The sequence below is a fragment of the Salmo salar genome, chromosome 07 (assembly GCF_965601325.2).
Source record: "Salmo salar chromosome 07, fSalSal1, whole genome shotgun sequence".
Taxonomy (NCBI): Eukaryota; Metazoa; Chordata; class Actinopteri; order Salmoniformes; family Salmonidae; genus Salmo; species Salmo salar.
In genome coordinates, this window is record NC_138297.1 from 66545928 (window position 1) to 66564628 (window position 18701).

General features: G+C 43.8%; 1 protein-coding gene across 2 annotated transcripts in view; it reads left to right on the forward strand.

The window, feature by feature from the left end:
- The window catches only part of cacna1c (calcium voltage-gated channel subunit alpha1 C), a 587915-nt gene that overhangs the window by 406154 nt on the left and 163060 nt on the right, over positions 1-18701 (forward strand). The window contains exons 7-8 of one of the 2 annotated variants that reach the window (XM_082977959.1): positions 282-481; positions 14744-14847. In XM_082977959.1, coding sequence (XP_082834085.1) covers positions 282-481; positions 14744-14847 — 304 coding nt within the window. The remainder of the gene's footprint in view (positions 1-281; positions 482-14743; positions 14848-18701) is intronic. The other variant, XM_082977960.1, reaches the window with a different exon arrangement.

Consider the following 18701-nt stretch of genomic DNA (forward strand, 5'->3'; position numbering starts at 1 on the left):
ACACACACACACACAGACCTGGACACACACACACACACACACACACACACACAGACCTGGACACACACACACACACACACACACACACACACACACACACACACACACACACACACACACACACACACACACAGACCTGGACACACACACACACACACACACACACACACACACACACACACACACACACACACACACACACACACACACACACACACACACACACACACACACACACACACGTGTATAAATGTGGTTAAATCTGTGTGTCCTCCCTACAGGTCCCATAGTGGAGGAGAAGCCGGCCCCCTGCGCTCCTAACGGGGCTCACGGCCGCCACTGCTCCCAGAACGCCACGCAATGCATGATGGGCTGGGAGGGGCCTAACGATGGCATCACTAACTTCGACAACTTTGCCTTCGCCATGTTGACGGTGTTCCAGTGCATCACCATGGAGGGCTGGACAGACGTCCTCTACTGGGTGAGTCTACACCAAGGATGGAGATCAGGGTTTCACTGATCAGTCTCTGGTGACCCCTGTCCATTCCACATATTCATGGGTTGCACCTCCCCTTCACGGGGTCATGTCATGCCATTGTTATGAACGTTCACAAGACGTCCTCTACCGGTGGCGCCATAGTGGAGCCCTAAGGTGGTGATAAACCCAGTCATTCTTGACGGAGGCTGACTACTGTTTTGTCTAAATTACACTATAGTGCCTGGAAATACGATGACATTGTGAAAGTAGTCAAATATTTAGTAGGAAACAACTTTGCCAGCATTATCATGTCGTCAAATTTACTTTAGACATGGCAATGTTATCATTAGCTGGCAAAGTTTGTCAAAAATAGCTAGCAATGCTAACGGTAGGTAGCTAGCTGAAATCCGGTATCCTCGTCTCAATCTTAGCTAACTAGCTAACGTTATACTGCATCTAAAGTCAATATGGCGACATCAAAATGATGACCAAAGATTTTCCTACTCATTATTTTCCTCCTTTTGAAATGTCATCATATTTCCAAGCCACTGTAATGCACTTTTGATGAAATTTTCATCAGCGCTCATTGACGATGCATTGAGTAGAATGCTCAGTCGGGCATCAGTCCAAAACAAACGTTCTGAAACAGTATTGTGACCAAACATGAACCTATGAATTAGTTCTGGTCCAACACCAGAACATCTGATTCAACTCATCATAAAGCCCTTGTTTAATAATCTCGTCTTCTACAGTTGGTACAGCCTTTAGTAGACCTTTTTCCACGTTTTGTTACGTTACAGCGTTATTCTAAGATGGATTCAATAAAAAAATATCCTCAGAAATCTACACACAATACCCCATAATGACAAAGCGAAAACAGATTTGTCAAAATTTTTGCACATTTATAAAATATTAAAAACTGAAATACCTTATTTACATAAGTATTAAGACTCTTTGCTCTGAGACTTGAAATTGAGCTCAGGTGCATCCTGTTTCTATTGGTCATCCTTGAGATGTTTCTAAACTTGATTGGAGTCCACCTGTGGTAAATTCAAATGATTGAACATGATTTGGAAAGGCAAACACCAATCTAAATAAGGTCCCACAGTTGACAGTGCATGTCAGAGCAAAAACCAAGCCATGAGGTCGAAGGAGTTGTCCGTAGAGCTCCGAGACAGGATTGTGTCGAGGCACAGATCTGGGGAAGGGTACCAAAACATTTCTGCAGCGTTGAAGCTCACCAAAAACACAGTGGCCTCCATCATTCTTAAATGGAAGAAGTTTGGAACCACCAAGACTCTCCTTAGAGCTGGCCACCCGGCCAAACTGAGCAATCGGGGGAGAAGGGCCTTGGTCAGGGAAGCGACCAAGAACCCAATGGTCACTCTGACAGAGCTCCAGAGTTCCTCTGTGGAGATGGGAGAAACTTCCAGAAGGACAACCATCTCTGCAGCACTCCACCAATCAGGCCTTTATGGTAGAGTGGCCAGAAGGAAGCCACTCCTCAGTAAAAGGCACATGACAGCTCGATTGGAGTTTGCACAAAAGCACCTAAAGACTCTCAAACCATAAGAAACAAGATTCTATTGGACTGATGAAATCAAGATTGAACACTTTTGCCTGAATGACAAGCGTCACGTCTGGAAGAAAGCATGGTGGTGGCAGCATCATGATGTGGGGATGTTTTTCAGCGGAAGGGACTGGGAGACTAGTCAGGATCGAAGCAAAGATGAACAGAGCAAAGTACAGAGAGATCCTTGATGAAAACCTGCTCCAGAGCACTCAGGACCTCAGACTGGGGCGAAGGATCACCTTCCAACAGGACAACGCCCCTAAGCCCACAGCCAAGTCTCTGAATGTCCTTGATTGGCCAAGCCAGAGCCCGGACTTGAACCCGATTGAACATCTCTGGAGAGACCTGAAAATAGCTGTGCAGCGACACTCCCCATCCAACCTGACAGAGCTTGAGAGGATCTGCAGAGAAGAATGGGAGAAACTCCGCAAATACAGGTGTGCCAAGCTTGTAGCGTCATACCCAAGAAATCTCGAGGCTGTAATCACTGCCAAAGGTGCTTCAACAAAGTAGGGTCTAAATACTTATGTAAATGTGATATTTAAAATGTCTAAAAACCTGTTTTTGCTTTGTCATTATGGGGTATTGTGTGTAGATTGATCAGGGGGAAAAAATAATTTAATACATTTTAGAATTAGGCTGTAAGCTAACAAAATGTGGAAAAAGTCAAGGGGTCTGAATAGTTTCCGAAGGCTCTGTATATATTACAGTGTGTAAGAAGGTTGGTGGGCCTCATCCATCGAGAAACACTGATAGAGATCGTTTGAACCAAACTGACCATCAGAGATATCAACAGATTGAAAAACATGTGAAAATAACACTGATGAAATGTGAAGAGAAACACATGCACACACACACACACGGATGCACACACACCTTTTATCCCAGCGTGTCATAGCCACTGACGGTTAAGTGTTCATTTCCTGCCTCGGGAGACGATAGCCAATCAGATCCCCGGCTGATAACCGATGGGTGATGAGACAGTGTGTGTTCAGCGCACTTCACACACACCACGTACACACATATACAGCGACACACACCACACACACACTGCACACACACACTGCACATTCCCTACGCTTCTTCTTTGGAGGGTGATGCTGGTGAATTGTATTGGGTCGTGTCCTAATAGGTACCCTGTTCCACAATATTGTGCACTATTCCAGAGGGCTCTGGTGAAAAGTAGTGCACTATATTGGGAATAGGGTGCCATTTTGGATGTAGGTATTGAGTCGTTCAGTCGATGCTGTTCGCAGTCTCTTGTTTCATTGGGCTCCCGATTGGCGCAGCGGTTCAAGGCACTGCATCTCAGTGCTAGAGGCGTCACTACAGACCCTGTCTTGATCCCGGGCTGTATCACAACCGGTCTGATCGGGAGTCTCATAGGGTGGCGCACAATTGGCCCAGCGTCGTCCTGGTTAGGGTTTGGCCGGGATAGGCCGTCGTTGTATTTTAGAATTTGTTCTTAACTGGCTTGCCTAATTAATAAAGGTTCAATTAAAAAAATAGGAATAATAACAATAAATTGAAGTCCCCCGTTATTAACGCCTAGGCAGTATTAGGGGTGAGCGAGTGTGTGAAGAGAGAGAGAGAGAGAGAGAGAGAGAGAACAGTCTGGTAAGGGTTATAGGAGAAACACAGAGGAAACTGTTCCCTATTCTCACTGTAGGAGGATCTACCTCACACTACACAAATACTATGTAGCTTTGTCACAAGCGTACACAAACAAACACACATATTGTCTAATATCCTCTGGCAGGTTTTAGCTGTCAACCATTATAAAATGTGTGTTTCAGTGACCTTTTGTGTTTTTGCCATGTAAATGTGGGGACATGTTATTAATTAAGACCATGATGGATGAAGTGGGAGGCTGCCAGCCTGGCTCTACACCCCCTCTCTGTACTGCCTCTCTGGCCTGCCTGTCTGTTATTCTGGCTATACTACATTATGTCTTCTCAACCAGGCAATACACTACATTATGTCTTCTCAACCAGGCAATACACTACATTATGTCTTCTCAACCAGGCAATGCACTACATCATGTCTTCTCAACCAGGCAATACACTACATTATGTCTTCTCAACCAGGCAATACCCTACAATATGTCTTCTCAACCAGGCAATACACTACATCATGTCTTCTCAACCAGGCAATACCCTACAATATGTCTTCTCAACCAGGCAATACACTACATCATGTCTTCTCAACCAGGCAATACACTACATTATGTCTTCTCAACCAGGCAATACACTACATCATGTCTTCTCAACCAGGCAATACACTACATTATGTCTTCTCAACCAGGCAATACACTACATTATGTCTTCTCAACCAGGCAATACACTGCATTATGTCTTCTCAACCAGGCAATACACTACAATATGTCTTCTCAACCAGGCAATATACTACATGGTCTCTACCACCATCCATATCACATTATGTCTCTACTACCATCCATATCACATTATGTCTCTACCATCCATATCACATTATGTCTCTACTACCATATCACATTATGTCTCTACCACCATATCACATTATGTCTCTACCACCATCCATATCACATTATGTCTCTACCATCATATCACATTACGTCTCTACCATCATATCACATTATGTCTCTACCACCATATCACATTGTCTCTACCACCATATCACATTATGTCTCTACCATCCATATCACATTATGTCTCTACTACCATCCATATCCCATTATGTCTCTACCACCATATCACATTATGTCTCTACCATCCATATCACATTATGTCTCTACTACCATCCATATCACATTATGTCTCTACCACCATATCACATTATGTCTCTACCACCATCCATATCACATTATGTCTCTACCACTATCCATATCACATTATGTCTCTACCATCCATATCACATTATGTCTCTACCACCATATCACATTATGTCTCTACTACCATATCACATTATGTCTCTACCACCATATCACATTATGTCTCTACCACCATATCACATTATGTCTCTACTACCATCCATATCACATTATGTCTCTACCATCCATATCACATTATGTCTCTACCATCCATATCACATTATGTCTCTACCACCATATCACATTATGTCTCTACCACCATATCACATTATGTCTCTACCATCCATATCACATTATGTCTCTACCACCATCCATATCACATTATGTCTCTACCACCATCCATATCACATTATGTCTCTACCATCCATATCACATTATGTCTCTACCACCATATCACATTATGTCTCTACCACCATATCACATTATGTCTCTACCACCATCCATATCACATTATGTCTCTACTACCATATCACATTATGTCTCTACCACCATATCACATTATGTCTCTACTACCATATCACATTATGTCTCTACCACCATATCACATTATGTCTCTACCACCATATCACATTATGTCTCTACCACCATATCACATTATGTCTCTACCACCATCCATATCACATTATGTCTCTACCACCATATCACATTATGTCTCTACTATCATATCACATTATGTCTCTACCACCATATCACATTATGTCTCTACCATCCATATCACATTATGTCTCTACCACCATATCACATTATGTCTCTACCATCCATATCACATTATGTCTCTACCACCATATCACATTATGTCTCTACAACCATATCACATTATGTCTCTACCACCATATCACATTATGTCTCTACCACCATATCACATTATGTCTCTACCACCATATCACATTATGTCTCTACCATCCATATCACATTATGTCTATACCACCATATCACATTATGTCTCTACCACCATATCACATTATGTCTCTACCACCATATCACATTATGTCTCTACCACCATCCATATCACATTATGTCTCTACCACCATATCACATTATGTCTCTACCATCCATATCACATTATGTCTCTACCACCATCTATATCACATTATGTCTCTACTACCATCCATATCACATTATGTCTCTACCATCCATATCACATTATGTCTCTACCACCATATCACATTATGTCTCTACCACCATCCATATCACATTATGTCTCTACCACCATATCACATTATGTCTCTACCACCATCCATATCACATTATGTCTCTACCACCATCCATATCACATTATGTCTCTACCACCATATCACATTATGTCTCTACTACCATATCACATTATGTCTCTACCACCATATCACATTATGTCTCTACTACCATCCATATCACATTATGTCTCTACCACCATATCACATTATGTCTCTACCACCATATCACATTATGTCTCTACCACCATATCACATTATGTCTCTACCACCATATCACATTATGTCTCTACCATCCATATCACATTATGTCTCTACCACCATCCATATCACATTATGTCTCTACCACCATCCATATCACATTATGTCTCTACCATCCATATCACATTATGTCTCTACCACCATATCACATTATGTCTCTACCACCATATCACATTATGTCTCTACCACCATCCATATCACATTATGTCTCTACCACCCATATCACATTATGTCTCTACCACCATATCACATTATGTCTCTACTACCATATCACATTATGTCTCTACCACCATATCACATTATGTCTCTACCACCATATCACATTATGTCTCTACCACCATATCACATTATGTCTCTACCACCATCCATATCACATTATGTCTCTACCACCATATCACATTATGTCTCTACTATCATTTCACATTATGTCTCTACCACCATATCACATTATGTCTCTACCATCCATATCACATTATGTCTCTACCACCATATCACATTATGGCTCTACCATCCATATCACATTATGTCTCTACCACCATATCACATTATGTCTCTACAACCATATCACATTATGTCTCTACCACCATATCACATTATGTCTCTACCACCATATGACATTATGTCTCTACCACCATATCACATTATGTCTCTACCATCCATATCACATTATGTCTATACCACCATATCACATTATGTCTCTACCACCATATCACATTATGTCTCTACCACCATATCACATTATGTCTCTACCACCATCCATATCACATTATGTCTCTACCACCATATCACATTATGTCTCTACCATCCATATCACATTATGTCTCTACCACCATCTATATCACATTATGTCTCTACTACCATCCATATCACATTATGTCTCTACCATCCATATCACATTATGTCTCTACCACCATATCACATTATGTCTCTACCACCATCCATATCACATTATGTCTCTACCACCATATCACATTATGTCTCTACCACCATCCATATCACATTATGTCTCTACCACTATCCATATCACATTATGTCTCTACCACCATATCACATTATGTCTCTACCACCATATCACATTATGTCTCTACTACCATATCACATTATGTCTCTACCACCATATCACATTATGTCTCTACCACCATCCATATCACATTATGTCTCTACCATCATATCACATTACGTCTCTACCATCATATCACATTATGTCTCTACCACCATATCACATTGTCTCTACCACCATATAACATTATGTCTCTACCATCCATATCACATTATGTCTCTACTACCATCCATATCACATTATGTCTCTACCACCATATCACATTATGTCTCTACCATCCATATCACATTATGTCTTACTAGCATCCATATCACATTATGTCTCTACCACCATATCACATTATGTCTCTACCACCATATCACATTATGTCTCTACCACTATCCATATCACATTATGTCTCTACCATCCATATCACATTATGTCTCTACCACCATATCACATTATGTCTCTACTACCATATCACATTATGTCTCTACCACCATATCACATTATGTCTCTACCACCATATCACATTATGTCTCTACTACCATATCACATTATGTCTCTACCACCATATCACATTATGTCTCTACCACCATATCACATTATGTCTCTACTATCATCCATATCACATTATGTCTCTACCATCCATATCACATTATGTCTCTACCACCATCCATATCACATTATGTCTCTACCACCATCCATATCACATTATGTCTCTACCATCCATATCACATTATGTCTCTACCACCATATCACATTATGTCTCTACCACCATATCACATTATGTCTCTACCACCATCCATATCACATTATGTCTCTACTACCATATCACATTATGTCTCTACCACCATATCACATTATGTCTCTACTACCATATCACATTATGTCTCTACCACCATATCACATTATGTCTCTACCACCATATCACATTATGTCTCTACCACCATATCACATTATGTCTCTACCACCATCCATATCACATTATGTCTCTACCACCATATCACATTATGTCTCTACTCCATCCATATCACATTATGTCTCTACCACCATATCACATTATGTCTCTACCATCCATATCACATTATGTCTCTACCACCATATCACATTATGTCTCTACCATCCATATCACATTATGTCTCTACCACCATATCACATTATGTCTCTACAACCATATCACATTATGTCTCTACCACCATATCACATTATGTCTCTACCACCATATGACATTATGTCTCTACCACCATATCACATTATGTCTCTACCATCCATATCACATTATGTCTATACCACCATATCACATTATGTCTCTACCACCATATCACATTATGTCTCTACCACCATATCACATTATGTCTCTACCACCATCCATATCACATTATGTCTCTACCACCATATCACATTATGTCTCTACCATCCATATCACATTATGTCTCTACCACCATCTATATCACATTATGTCTCTACTACCATCCATATCACATTATGTCTCTACCATCCATATCACATTATGTCTCTACCACCATATCACATTATGTCTCTACCACCATCCATATCACATTATGTCTCTACCACCATATCACATTATGTCTCTACCACCATCCATATCACATTATGTCTCTACCACTATCCATATCACATTATGTCTCTACCACCATATCACATTATGTCTCTACTACCATATCACATTATGTCTCTACCACCATATCACATTATGTCTCTACTACCATCCATATCACATTATGTCTCTACCATCCATATCACATTATGTCTCTACCATCCATATCACATTATGTCTCTACCACCATATCACATTATGTCTCTACCACCATATCACATTATGTCTCTACCATCCATATCACATTATGTCTCTACCACCATCCATATCACATTATGTCTCTACCACCATCCATATCACATTATGTCTCTACCATCCATATCACATTATGTCTCTACCACCATATCACATTATGTCTCTACCACCATATCACATTATGTCTCTACCACCATCCATATCACATTATGTCTCTACTACCATATCACATTATGTCTCTACCACCATATCACATTATGTCTCTACTACCATATCACATTATGTCTCTACCACCATATCACATTATGTCTCTACCACCATATCACATTATGTCTCTACCACCATATCACATTATGTCTCTACTACCATATCACATTAAGTCTCTACCACCATATCACATTATGTCTCTACCACCATCCATATCACATTATGTCTCTACCACCATATCACATTATGTCTCTACTATCATATCACATTATGTCTCTACCACCATATCACATTATGTCTCTACCATCCATATCACATTATGTCTCTACCACCATATCACATTATGTCTCTACCATCCATATCACATTATGTCTCTACCACCATATCACATTATGTCTCTACCACCATATCACATTATGTCTCTACCACCATATCACATTATGTCTCTACCACCATATCACATTATGTCTCTACCATCCATATCACATTATGTCTCTACCACCATATCACATTATGTCTCTACCACCATATCACATTTTGTCTCTACCACCATATCACATTATATCTCTACCACCATCCATATCACATTATGTCTCTACCACCATATCACATTATGTCTCTACCATCCATATCACATTATGTCTCTACCACCATCTATATCACATTATGTCTCTACTACCATCCATATCACATTATGTCTCTACCATCCATATCACATTATGTCTCTACCACCATATCACATTATGTCTCTACCACCATCCATATCACATTATGTCTCTACCACCATATCACATTATGTCTCTACCACCATCCATATCACATTATGTCTCTACCACTATCCATATCACATTATGTCTCTACCACCATATCACATTATGTCTCTACCACCATATCACATTATGTCTCTACCACCATATCACATTATGTCTCTACCACCATCCATATCACATTATGTCTCTACCACCATATCACATTGTCTCTACCACCATATCACATTATGTCTCTACCACCATATCACATTATGTCTCTACTACCATCCATATCACATTATGTCTCTACCACCATATCACATTATGTCTCTACCATCCATATCACATTATGTCTCTACCACCATATCACATTATGTCTCTACTACCATATCACATTATGTCTCTACCACCATATCACATTATGTCTCTACTCGCATATCACATTATGTCTCTACCACCATATCACATTATGTCTCTACCACCATATCACATTATGTCTCTACCACCATATCACATTATGTCTCTACCACCATCCATATCACATTATGTCTCTACTACCATATCACATTATGTCTCTACCACCATATCACATTATGTCTCTACCACCCATATCACATTATGTCTCTACCACCATCCATATCACATTATGTCTCTACCACCATCCATATCACATTATGTCTCTACCACCATCCATATCACATTATGTCTCTACCACCATATCACATTATGTCTCTACCACCATATCACATTATGTCTCTACCACCATATCACATTATGTCTCTACCACCATCCATATCACATTATGTCTCTACCACCATCCATATCACATTATGTCTCTACTACCATATCACATTATGTCTCTACCACCATATCACATTATGTCTCTACCATCCATATCACATTATGTCTCTACCACCATCCATATCACATTATGTCTCTACCACCATATCACATTATGTCTCTACCATCCATATCACGTTATGTCTCTACTACCACCATATCACATTATGTCTCTACCACCATCCATATCACATTATGTCTCTACCACCATATCACATTATGTCTCTACCACCATATCACATTATGTCTCTACTATCATATCACATTATGTCTCTACCACCATATCACATTATGTCTCTACTACCATCCATATCACATTATGTCTCTACCACATCCATATCACATTTTGTCTCTACCACCATATCACATTATGTCTCTACCATCCATATCACATTATGTCTCTACCACCATATCACATTATGTCTCTACCACCATATCACATTATGTCTCTACCACCATATCACATTATGTCTCTACCACCATCCATATCACATTATGTCTCTACTACCATCCATATCACATTATGTCTCTACCACCATATCACATTATGTCTCTACCACCATCCATATCACATTATGTCTCTACCACTATCCATATCACATTGTCTCTACCATCCATATCACATTATGTCTCTACCACCATCCATATCACATTATGTCTCTACCACCATATCACATTGTCTCTACCATCCATATCACATTATGTCTCTACCACCATATCACATTATGTCTCTACCACCATATCACATTATGTCTCTACCACCATCCATATCACATTATGTCTCTACTACCATCCATATCACATTATGTCTCTACCACCATATCACATTATGTCTCTACCACCATCCATATCACATTATGTCTCTACCACCATATCACATTATGTCTCTACCACCATCCATATCACATTATGTCTCTACCACCATCCATATCACATTATGTCTCTACCACCATATCACATTATGTCTCTACTACCATATCACATTATGTCTCTACCACCATATCACATTATGTCTCTACCATCCATATCACATTATGTCTCTACCACCATCCATATCACATTATGTCTCTACCACCATATCACATTATGTCTCTACTATCATATCACATTATGTCTCTACCATCCATATCACATTATGTCTCTACCATCCATATCACATTATGTCTCTATCACCATATCACATTATGTCTCTACCATCCATATCACATTATGTCTCTACCATCATATCACATTATGTCTCTACCACCATATCACATTATGTCTCTACCACCATCCATATCACATTATGTCTCTACCACCATATCACATTATGTCTCTACCACATCCATATCACATTATGTCTCTACCACCATATCACATTATGTCTCTACTACCATCCATATCACATTATGTCTCTACCACCATCTATATCACATTATGTCTCTACCACCATATCACATTATGTCTCTACCATTCATATCACATTATGTCTCTACCACCATCTATATCACATTATGTCTCTACTACCATATCACATTATGTCTCTACCACCATATCACATTATGTCTCTACCATCCATATCACATTATGTCTCTACCACCATCCATATCACATTATGTCTCTACCACTATCCATATCACATTATGTCTCTACCACCATATCACATTGTGTCTCTACCACCATCCATATCACATTATGTCTCTACTACCATCCATATCACATTATGCCTCTACTACCATATCACATTATGCCTCTACTACCATATCACATTATGTCTCTACCATCATATCACATTATGTCTCTACTACCATCCATATCACATTATGTCTCTACTACCATATCACATTATGCCTCTACTACCATATCACATTATGTCTCTACCACCATATCACATTATGTCTCTACTACCATATCACATTATGTCTCTACCATCCATATCACATTATGTCTCTTCCACCATGACGCAGCCACACACACACACACACACACACACACACACACACACACACACACACACACACACACACACACACACACACACACACACACACACACACACACACACACACACACTCAAAAATCTAACCATAACCTGTACTCTTACCCTAACCTTAACCCTAACCTTAAACCTAAATCTAATTCTGAGCCTAACACTAATTCTAACCTTAACCCTAAATCCCCTTGAAATAGCATTTGGTCCCCACAATTATAGTTAAACACATCCACACACACACACACACACACACACACTCACACTGACACTCACTCACAACACTCTCAGTCCTGCTCTACTTAACTCTACAACGACCAGAGAGGGCTCTGTTCAAGGGTGTTTATGATCAAGAGACATTCGTTCACAGCTGAGATATTATTCAGTAGTATTCTAGAGTTCTGATGATCTCTCGTTGTCTCCAACGTTCTGGTTCTATTTCCTGTCACGGGTACTTGTTCTAGAGTGGGAGCTTGACATTGGAAATGAATTAATTAGCTCCATTGTTTGGGTTTTTGTATCTGAAGTAGCTTTACCCTTCACACGTAGAAATACACACATATGAGTGCTGGCACGTACACACCCAAGTGCACACACTTCTCCAACCTTGCCGTTTTCTGCTACTGTGTAATTGTGCAATTTCTTAGCTTTATTTATTTCCTTCATTCTTTTTTAACCACCCTATTCTTGTCTTCCAACCCCTGTCCTCTCTCTCTATAACCCCTCCTCCCCTTCTTGTCTTCCAACCCCTGTCCTCTCTCTATATAACCCCTCCTCCCCTTCTTGTCTTCCAACCCCTGTCCTCTCTCTATATAACCCCTCCTCCTCCTTCTTGTCTTCCAACCCCTGTCCTCTCTCTCTATAACCCCTCCTCCCCTTCTTGTCTTCCAATCCCTGTCCTCTCTCTCTATAACCCCTCCTCCCCCTTCTTGTCTTCCAACCCCTGTCCTCTCTCTCTATAACCCCTCCTCCCCCTTCTTGTCTTCCAACCCCTGTCCTCTCTCTCTATAACCCCTCTTCCCCCTTCTTGTCTTCCAATCCCTGTCCTCTCTCTCTATAACCCCTCCTCCCCCTTCTTGTCTTCCAACCCCTGTCCTCTCTCTCTATAACCCCTCCTCCCCCTTCTTGTCTTCCAACCCCTGTCCTCTCTCTCTATAACCCCTCCTCCCCCTTCTTGTCTTCCAACCCCTGTCCTCTCTCTCTATAACCCCTCCTCCCCCTTCTTGTCTTCCAATCCCTGTCCTCTCTCTCTATAACCCCTCCTCCCCCTTCTTGTCTTCCAACCCTGTCCTCTCTCTCTATAACCCCTCCTCCTCCTTCTTGTCTTCCAATCCCTGTCCTCTCTCTCTAAACCCCTCCTCCTCCTTCTTGTCTTCCAATCCCTGTCCTCTCTCTCTAAACCCCTCCTCCCCCTTCTTGTCTTCCAACCCCTGTCCTCTCTCTCTATAACCCCTCCTCCCCCTTCTTGTCTTCCAATCCCTGTCCTCTCTCTCTATAACCCCTCCTCCCCTTCTTGTCTTACAATCCCTGTCCTCTCTCTCTAAACCCCTCCTCCCCCTTCTTGTCTTCCAATCCCTGTCCTCTCTCTCTAAACCCCTCCTCCCCCTTCTTGTCTTCCAATCCCTGTCCTCTCTCCATCTAAACCCCTCCTCCTCCTTCTTGTCTTCCAATCCCTGTCCTCTCTCTCTATAACCCCTCCTCCCCCTTCTTGTCTTCCAATCCCTGTCCTCTCTCTCTAAACCCCTCCTCCTCTTCCTTCTCTCTATTCTCTAGATGCAAGACGCTATGGGCTATGAACTTCCCTGGGCCTATTTTGTCAGTCTCGTCATCTTTGGATCATTTTTCGTTCTAAATCTGGTTCTGGGGGTGTTGAGCGGGTAAGAGCGCTGAGTGTGTGTTCGTGTGTGTGTGCATGTGCGTGTGTGTGTGTTTGCCCTCCCTTTGACCGCAGACCAGACAACAAGACTCCTGGGACAGAGAAAGAGAGGGATGAAAAGAGTCTATACGAAGGAGGGGAGAGGGAGGAGACAGAAAGGAGGGGAGAGGGGGGAGACACTCAGAAAGGAGGGGAGAGGGGGGAGACACTCAGAAAGGAGGGGAGAGGGGGGAGACACTCAGAAAGGAGGGGAGAGGGGGGAGACACTCAGAAAGGAGGGGAGAGGGGGGAGACACTCAGAAAGGAGGGGAGAGGGGGGAGACACTCAGAAAGGAGGGGAGAGGGGGGAGACAGAACGGAGGGGAGAGGGGGGGAGACACTCAGAAAGGAGGGGAGAGGGAGGAGACACTCAGAAAGGAGGGGAGAGGGGGGAGAAACTCAGAAAGGAGGGGAGAGGGGGGAGACACTCAGAAAGGAGGGGAGAGGGGGGAGAAACTCAGAAAGGAGGGGAGAGGGGGGAGACGGAACGGAGGGGAGAGGGGGGAGACACTCAGAAAGGAGGGGAGAGGGGGGAGACACTCAGAAAGGAGGGGAGAGGGGGGAGACACTCAGAAAGGAGGGGAGAGGGGGGAGACACTCAGAAAGGAGGGGAGAGGGGGGAGAAACTCAGAAAGGAGGGGAGAGGGGGGAGACGGAACGGAGGGGAGAGGGGGGAGACACTCAGAAAGGAGGGGAGAGGGGGGAGACACTCAGAAAGGAGGGGAGAGGGAGGAGACACTCAGAAAGGAGGGGAGAGGGGGGAGACACTCAGAAAGGAGGGGAGAGGGGGGAGACACTCAGAAAGGAGGGGAGAGGGGGGGAGACACTCAGAAAGGAGGGGAGAGGGGGGAGACAGAACGGAGGGGAGAGGGGGGAGACAGAACGGAGGGGAGAGGTGGGAGACACTCAGAACGGAGGGGAGAGGGGGGAGAAACTCAGAAAGGAGGGGAGAGGGGGGAGACGGAACGGAGGGGAGAGGGGGGAGACACTCAGAAAGGAGGGGAGAGGGGGGAGACACTCAGAAAGGAGGGGAGAGGGGGGAGACACTCAGAAAGGAGGGGAGAGGGGGGGAGACACTCAGAAAGGAGGGGAGAGGGAGGAGAAACTCAGAAAGGAGGGGAGAGGGGGGAGACACTCAGAAAGGAGGGGAGAGGGGGGAGACAGAACGGAGGGGAGAGGGAGGAGACACTCAGAAAGGAGGGGAGAGGGGGGAGACACTCAGAAAGGAGGGGAGAGGGGGGAGACACTCAGAAAGGAGGGGAGAGGGGAGGAGACACTCAGAAAGGAGGGGAGAGGGGGGGAGACACTCAGAAAGGAGGGGAGAGGGGGGAGACACTCAGAAAGGAGGGGAGAGGGGGGAGACACTCAGAAAGGAGGGGAGAGGGGGGAGACACTCAGAAAGGAGGGGAGTGGGGGGAGACACTCAGAAAGGAGGGGAGAGGGGGGAGACAGAACGGAGGGGAGAGGGGGGGAGACACTCAGAAAGGAGGGGAGAGGGGGGAGACAGAAAGGAGGGGAGAGGGGGGGAGACACTCAGAAAGGAGGGGAGAGGGGGGAGACACTCAGAAAGGAGGGGAGAGGGGGGAGACACTCAGAAAGGAGGGGAGAGGGGGGAGACAGAACGGAGGGGAGAGGGGGGAGACACTCAGAAAGGAGGGGAGAGGGGGGAGACACTCAGAACGGAGGGGAGAGGGGGGAGACAGAACGGAGGGGAGAGGGGGGAGACACTCAGAAAGGAGGGGAGAGGGGGGAGATAGAACGGAGGGGAGAGGGGGGGAGACACTCAGAAAGGAGGGGAGAGGGGGGGAGACACTCAGAAAGGAGGGGAGAGGGGGGACACACTCAGAAAGGAGGGGAGAGGGGGGAGACAGAAAGGAGGGGAGAGGGGGGGAGACACTCAGAAAGGAGGGGAGAGGGGGAGACAGAAAGGAGGGGAGAGGGGGGAGACACTCAGAAAGGACGGGAGAGGGGGGGAGACACTCAGAAAGGAGGGGAGAGGGGGGAGACACTCAGAAAGGAGGGGAGAGGGGGGGAGACACTCAGAAAGGAGGGGAGAGGGGGGAGACACTCAGAAAGGAGGGGAGAGGGAGGCTCCGAAAGGAGGGGAGAGGGGGGGAGACACTCAGAAAGGAGGGGAGAGGGGGGAGACACTCAGAAAGGAGGGGAGAGGAAAAACTGGAAAAAATCTGGAAAAACTAATCTGCCGTTCAAACGAAGCCAGCATATGCTTGCTTAATTAACATAGACATTCCAAACCCTACCAAATCAGAATTCAGAATAGAAAAAACTCCGTCCAAAATCCATTCAGTCATTTCAGTGAAAGTCTCCACAAGGCTTCAGTCATTTCAGTGAAAGTCTCCACAAGGCTTCAGTCATTTCAGTGAAAGTCTCCACAAGGCTTCAGTCATTTCAGTGAAAGTCTCCACAAGGCTTCAGTCACCTGTGACTGGTCGACAGAGGGTCTGACATGTTACCTTAGGCTCTAGTCACAGTGGAAAGGTAGGTTGATATGCATCTTTAGAGAAGCCTCAAGGGACAGGTTCAGGAGCGGGTCAATGCAAGGGATTAGGTAGGGAGAGGAAGAGGAGGAGGAGGAAGTGAAGAAAGGAGGAGGAGGAGAGGAGTATTCTGGGAATGTAATGCCCAGTATCAGGTAGAAACGGTGTGTGTGTGTGTGTGTGTGTGTGTGTGTGTGTGTGTGTGTGTGTGTGTGTGTGTGTGTGTGTGTGTGTGTGTAGATAGGTTGACGTGTGCGTTGACATGTGTCGTACCGGCCGTATGGTAAACCCAACCACCTGTCTGTCCGCTTTATGGTAATATGTCCTGAGTGGTTGCCGGGGGTGACGTGATGTCACAACCTCTCAACGCATGCTGGTGTTTCCACAGGAGAGTCGCACAGTGTTCACAGATCACAGAGAGAGAGAGCAGGACATTTTCTCTCTCTCTCCTTTCTCCCCCTTCTCTCTCTCTCCTCTCTGTCCTCTCTTTCCCCTCTCCTTTCTCTCTCCTTTTCTCTCTCCTTTCTCCTTCTCTCTCTCTCCTCCCCCCATTCATCACTACAGTGGGAGAAGTCAGTACTGTAGATAAACCTTTCCCCTCTCCTTTCTCCTTCTCTCTCTCCTCCTCCCCCCATTCATCACTACAGTGGGAGAAGTCAGTACTGTAGATAAACCTTTTCTCTTCTCCTCTGTGTGGTTCAACCCAGGCATCCCCCCCGGGGCGCTCCTACTCACTTAAAAACCTTTTATCCCCCATTTAAAACCCACTGGCTTTGTTTCTGCAGCATAAAGCTCACTTCTGCAGGTGGTCCCCGTTTTCTGGTTTTACCCAACACTGAGTCATGTTGCCAAGTATAAGACTTACACACACACAGCCGAGAAACGCACTGATAAATGATTTAGACTCAGGTTCATTTAGAGGTACACTCTTAGAAATAAAGGTGCCATCTTGAACCTAAAAGGGTTATTCGTCTGTCCCCATAGGAGAACCCTTTGAAATACCCTTTTGGGTTCTACATGGAACCCAAAAGGGTTCTGACTGAAACCAAAAAGGGTTCTACCTACAACCCAAAAGGGTTCTCCTGACCTACAGTATGGGGACAGCTGAAAAACCCTTTTGGAACCCTTTTTTCTAAGAGTGTAGAAACAATACAAGTCTGATAAAAAAAATATCTGAGGAGTGTTGGAATTGAAATCTTCCTGGTAACTAAGCAGGAACTAAGGTTATTATGGGGTGGTCTGTGAGGTGTAACACATTGGGACTAACTTGGTTCATCTGTGGGCCATAATATTGTGTTAGCCCACTGAGCTTAAGCCC